Source organism: Enhydra lutris, unplaced genomic scaffold, assembly GCF_002288905.1.
Source record: "Enhydra lutris kenyoni isolate GAN:26980312 unplaced genomic scaffold, ASM228890v2 scaffoldscaffold31, whole genome shotgun sequence".
NCBI lineage: Eukaryota > Metazoa > Chordata > Mammalia > Carnivora > Mustelidae > Enhydra > Enhydra lutris.
This window is the reverse complement of record NW_019154115.1, coordinates 1,735,808-1,741,391: the sequence shown is the minus strand read 5'-3', so window position 1 is coordinate 1,741,391 and position 5,584 is coordinate 1,735,808. Positions and strand designations below refer to the sequence as shown.

The 5,584-nt window shown below is 61.4% G+C and overlaps 1 protein-coding gene across 1 annotated transcript; it reads left to right on the top strand.

Moving 5' to 3' along the window:
- Positions 1 to 2,065: 2,065 nt before the first annotated feature.
- LOC111153365 (leucine rich repeat and Ig domain containing 1) lies at positions 2,066 to 3,934 on the top strand. Its single transcript, XM_022512360.1, has one exon. The coding sequence runs from the start codon at positions 2,078 to 2,080 to the stop codon at positions 3,920 to 3,922; it is 1,845 nt and encodes a 614-aa protein (XP_022368068.1). The 5' UTR covers positions 2,066 to 2,077; the 3' UTR covers positions 3,923 to 3,934.
- The last annotated feature ends 1,650 nt before the right edge of the window (positions 3,935 to 5,584 follow it).

The window sequence follows — 5,584 nt, the reverse complement described above, 5'->3', positions numbered from 1 at the left end:
CCGGCCCCAGCTGCCAGCCCAATTACTTATTGATCGCCTGTCAGGATGTTTGCTTCTCTGGTGGGTCACTGGAGCGTGTGTGACTGTGGAAAATGGCCTGGTGGGGGTGGGGTGGGGGAGGACGAACCAGAGTCTAGAGAGAGTATGAGACAGGCGGGGGCTGTGGACAAAGCCGCTGGGGATAACAAAACCTCGAAGATGCCATAACGTGTCAGTGACACCCAGAGCCCCCTCTGGTTAATCAGTCACTTAGTCTGTCACCAACCAGGGAGCACGTCTCAGGCCTGGGAGAGACTGCTGGAGCCCTGGAAGGTGTGTGGCTTGTCTCACAGAGCAGAACTCTGGTCCCACATCCACCCCCCTCTGCAGGCTGGAGCCACAAGCTCCTTGAGACCCCGTCGCCTGAAGGGGTGCTGAGTGGTAAGACCTGTGACCTTGAGAGCAGATGCTCTGTACCAGTGTAGAAGTGGGGCTGGGAGAGCTAAGGGAGAGATGTGGGAACCCCCCCCACCTAGGCTTCCCCTTCCTGCACAGAACGCCCCCGGGCACCATGTGAGTGGAGTATATGAACAGGCAGCCATCGGTCGGGCTCTGGTTCAGCCCCTTAAGACCCTCTGGCCCACCCTCGGGAGTTTGGAGAAGTCCACACTCGCCCTCCTAGCCCCCTCCTTGCCCTGCTGGGGCAGTTTCCCAGGCAGTGGAATAGAGGAGGGACGGAGGAGATGGGGCGGCAGTCTGGGCGTAAATGGGAACAAGTCATCTCTCAAGGCGGTTGGCAGAGAGTCATGGAGGGGCTAGCTCCCGCACATCTCTTGCCTACTCCTCCTGTAGCCTGTGTTCAAGCCAGGCCCCTCCCTGGGTGCCATTATCCTTGTCATGGAAACCCAAACCCTGCATGTTTCTCAGGGCCCAGCTGTAACGAGCCTTGCATCGTCAGTGCCTCAGTAGGGACTGGGTCTCCAGCTGCCGGCCTGTGGCAGCCCATGGTGGACCCTGATGGCCCCCACCTCAGACCAGCAGCTGCTCAGAACCCTGGCTCTAGGAGGAGCGAGATCGGAACCCTGAGAGACAAAGTCTGGTGGTCCTTCATCTCCCCCGATCTCCCACTGAGGGGTCAGAAAAATCTTCTTGGAGCAGTGGCCATTAAATCAGACTGTGGAGATGGGGTTTCAACAGGCAGGGGAAGGGGCCTTCCTGAAAGAAACAACTGCAGGGGCCAAGACCAGGAACACTCATTCACTGGGCCCTGAGCCCTGAGCCCTGAGCTCAGGAGTCGGGGGGGGTCACAGCAGACCCGGAGGAAGGGGAGAGTCAGAGAGACTCCACGGCAAGGCATCAGGGCAGAGTTCCAGCATTCTGGGACTTTCTGCGCAGAAAGCCCACTGGGGAGCAGATTCATGACAAACTGGGTTTGCTGATATCCCAGGGCTCTTGGGCTGGGGGCTTAGCTGCAGTGCGGGCAAGGAGAGTTCTGAGGTGTCGGGGCTTGGGGAAGTTCAGGCTGAGGGTGGCCCCCAGCAGCTTCTGGAGCCCTGGCCTGGCAGGCCCGGGACCAGACACGCTCCTCCGCAGGCTGTTTCCAGAGGCTTCAGCCTTTGAGCCCCTTTGATTCCCTGTGTGATCCCTGAGGGCAGCTCAGCAGGTCTGGCTTTATCCCTGATGAGCACCAGGGGAAGCTGAGGCTCAGGGTGTGCGGCTGGGTACGGGGTGCCTGCCTGCGAGGCATAAAATATAAAGGAGGTAGACACCGCCTGGACTGCCCATACCAGGCTCCTCTGAGACGACCCTGCCCCTTCCGTGCACTCCCACCCCAGTCCCAGGAATGCTGGGGAGTTCCTCTGGGAGGGCTCTGGGCAGGGTAAGGAGCACGGAGGACGCAGCATGGGGTGGTGGGAGGCTCTCTGGCCCAGGCATCTGGACCTCACCGTGGGGTCCCAGGCACCCCCCCCCCGGCGGTGTCAGGGGCCGCCCCCCCCCCAAACAGGGCAGGAGGGCCCAGCTCGGGGCTGGCCCAAACACCATCCTCTAACCACACCCTCCGTCCTGTGCTTGCTCCTGGTTGCAGGTGAGCGAGAGGATGCTGGCGGGGGGCGCGAGGAGCATGCCCAGCCCCCTCCTGGCCTGCTGGCAGCCCATCCTCCTGCTGGTGCTGGGCTCGGTGCTGTCAGGCTCAGCCACCGGCTGCCCGCCACGCTGCGAGTGCTCGGCACAGGACCGCGCGGTGCTCTGCCACCGCAAACGCTTCGTGGCAGTCCCCGAGGGCATCCCCACCGAGACCCGCCTGCTGGACCTGGGCAAGAACCGCATCAAGACGCTCAACCAGGACGAGTTCGCCAGCTTCCCACACCTGGAAGAGCTGGAGCTCAACGAGAACATTGTGAGCGCTGTGGAGCCCGGCGCCTTCAACAACCTCTTCAGCCTTCGGACGCTGGGGCTGCGCAGCAACCGGCTGAAGCTCATCCCGCTGGGCGTGTTCACGGGCCTCAGCAACCTGACCAAGCTGGACATCAGCGAGAACAAGATCGTCATCCTGCTGGACTACATGTTCCAGGACCTGTACAACCTCAAGTCGCTGGAGGTGGGCGACAACGACCTCGTCTACATCTCTCATCGCGCCTTCAGCGGCCTCAACAGCCTGGAGCGGCTGACGCTGGAGAAGTGTAACCTGACCTCCATCCCCACAGAGGCGCTGTCACACCTGCACAGTCTCATCGTCCTCCGGCTCCGGCATCTCAGCATCAACGCCATCCGGGACTACTCCTTCAAGAGGCTGTACCGGCTCAAGGTCTTAGAAATCTCGCATTGGCCCTACCTGGACACCATGACCCCCAACTGCCTCTATGGCCTCAACCTGACCTCCCTGTCCATCACGCACTGCAACCTGACCTCCGTGCCCTACCTGGCTGTGCGCCACCTGGTCTATCTCCGCTTCCTCAACCTCTCCTACAACCCCATCAGCGCCATCGAGGGCTCCATGTTGCATGAGCTGCTGCGGCTGCAGGAGCTCCAGCTGGTGGGCGGGCAGCTGGCCGTCGTGGAGCCCTATGCCTTCCGCGGCCTCAACTATCTGCGTGTGCTCAACGTCTCGGGCAACCAGCTGACTACTCTGGAGGAGTCGGCCTTCCACTCGGTGGGCAACCTGGAGACGCTCATCCTGGACTCCAACCCGCTGGCCTGTGACTGTCGGCTGCTGTGGGTCTTCCGGCGCCGCTGGCGGCTCAACTTCAACCGGCAGCAGCCCACGTGTGCCACGCCCGAGTTCGTCCAGGGCAAGGAGTTCAAGGACTTTCCTGACGTGCTCCTGCCCAACTACTTCACCTGCCGCCGCGCCCGCATCCGGGACCGCAAAGCCCAGCAGGTGTTCGTGGACGAGGGCCACACGGTGCAGTTCGTGTGCAGGGCAGACGGCGACCCACCGCCTGCCATCCTCTGGCTGTCACCCCGCAAGCACCTGGTCTCGGCCAAGAGCAACGGGCGGCTCACTGTCTTTCCCGACGGCACGCTGGAGGTGCGCTACGCCCAGGTGCAGGACAACGGCACGTACCTGTGCATCGCAGCCAACGCTGGGGGCAACGACTCCATGCCCGCCCACCTGCACGTGCGCAGCTACTCGCCCGACTGGCCCCATCAGCCCAACAAGACCTTCGCTTTCATCTCCAACCAGCCGGGTGAGGGAGAGGCCAACAGCACCCGAGCCACCGTGCCTTTCCCCTTCGACATCAAGACCCTCATCATCGCCACCACCATGGGCTTCATCTCCTTCCTGGGCGTCGTCCTCTTCTGCCTGGTGCTGCTGTTCCTCTGGAGCCGGGGCAAGGGCAACACGAAGCACAACATCGAGATTGAGTACGTGCCCCGCAAGTCGGACGCGGGTATCAGCTCCGCCGATGCACCCCGCAAGTTCAACATGAAGATGATCTGAGGATGGGGCAGGGGAGCAGGGACCCCCGGGGCAGGCCGGGCAGGGGAAGGGACCTGGCTGCTGTGCTCGCTCCTTGGGCCCTCCCACCTCCCCTCGCCGCCCTGGCCCTACACACACACACACACACACACACACACCCTGTTCCCTGTGGCTCCCCTCCTCCGCCCTCTCCGCTGGCCCTCACCACTTGCCCTCTGCCTATCAGGACCTCTTCAGGCCAGGCCTGGGGACCCCACCTGCACAGGGGCACACGTTGACAGACTGGAGTCGGAAGCCGACAGACCGACACGTGGCACAGTCAATAATTCAATTAAAAAAAAAAGTTACGAACTTCCTCTGTAACTTGGGTTTCAATAATTATGGATTTTTATGAAAACTTGAAATAATAAAAAGAGAAAAAAAACTATTTCCTATAGCTAGTTGGAATGCAAACTCTTGACGTCCTGATTGCTCTAGGGCCCTCTTCCAACTCAGTTTCTTGTTTTTCTCTTCCTCCTCCCCCCCCCTTTCTCCTCCTCTTCCTCCTTTCTCTTCTCTTCCCCTATGGGGAGGGATCACTCAGGAAAACAGGAAAGGAGGCTCCGGCCCCACCTGCCCGGGCAGCTGACAGGAGTAGGCAGGGGAGGCAGGTGCGGGCTGGTTCTGGGCTGGCCATTTGCAGGTAGCAGGTGGAGGAGAGATAGGGCTGCCTGATGGGGGTGGAGGCTGTTGGCCAAGATGCCAGGAAGCACTACTGCCAGGGATCGGGGGCCTGGCTCGTGTGTGGCTGAGACTCTGGACAGGGGCTGGGGTCCTCCTGGAGGACAGCATAGTCGGTGGAGAGAGCCAGGGGCTGGAGGCGGGACCAAGGCCTAAGCTCTGGTCCCAGCTCTGTCGCTGACCTACTGTGTGGCTTCAGACAGGTCACTGACCCTCTCTGGGCCTCAGTCTCCACATTGTACAAATGGAAAACGTGACTCCCCGCCCTGCCTACCTCACAGGGCTGTTGTGAGGAATTGATGAGATGATGTATGTGAAACACTTTGTAATCTGTAAAGCGCTGTGCACATGTGTGGGTGACTGTTCTCATTATGGTCATTATTATCTCACCGTGGGGGTGTGGCTCCTGAAGGGCTCTCCATGGGGTCAGGGTTGGGGGCAGACCCTGGGCAGGCCCGGGAAGGGCCGCTCGCTCCAGGGACTTAGAGAGGCTCCTGCTAGAACAGTAGCCCAGGCCGGCACCATCTGCTGAGCCTAGCCCGGGCTCTGGAGAGGGGGAATGGGGCCCCCTGTACTGGGCTGACCTGGAGGGTCAGAAGCTGCCCTGCCCACTCACACCAAACCCAGCCACTCCACACTCTGCCCTGGGAGGGGCTGCCCCAGATGACAGAGGTGCCAAGGGCCAGTCCGGTAGCCTTGTAACTCTCCCTGACTCCGAGGGGCCTGGCTTGGAAGGCCAGATCTCCGTCTGGCAGGGAGGGCGCTGGGGTCAGGCAGGCCTGGCTTCTCTCCTCCACGGTTCCTCTTTCTCCTGGGGGACCTGTTGGATTCAGCTCCGAGGCGGGGTGAGGCCTGCTGCCTGGAAGTCCTCAGGTCAAAGGGTCTGTGATGCAGGAACGGACAGGCACAGACGTAGCTGACGTGGAGGGGAAGCCCTTGGGAAGTCAGCCCTCGGCAGAGATT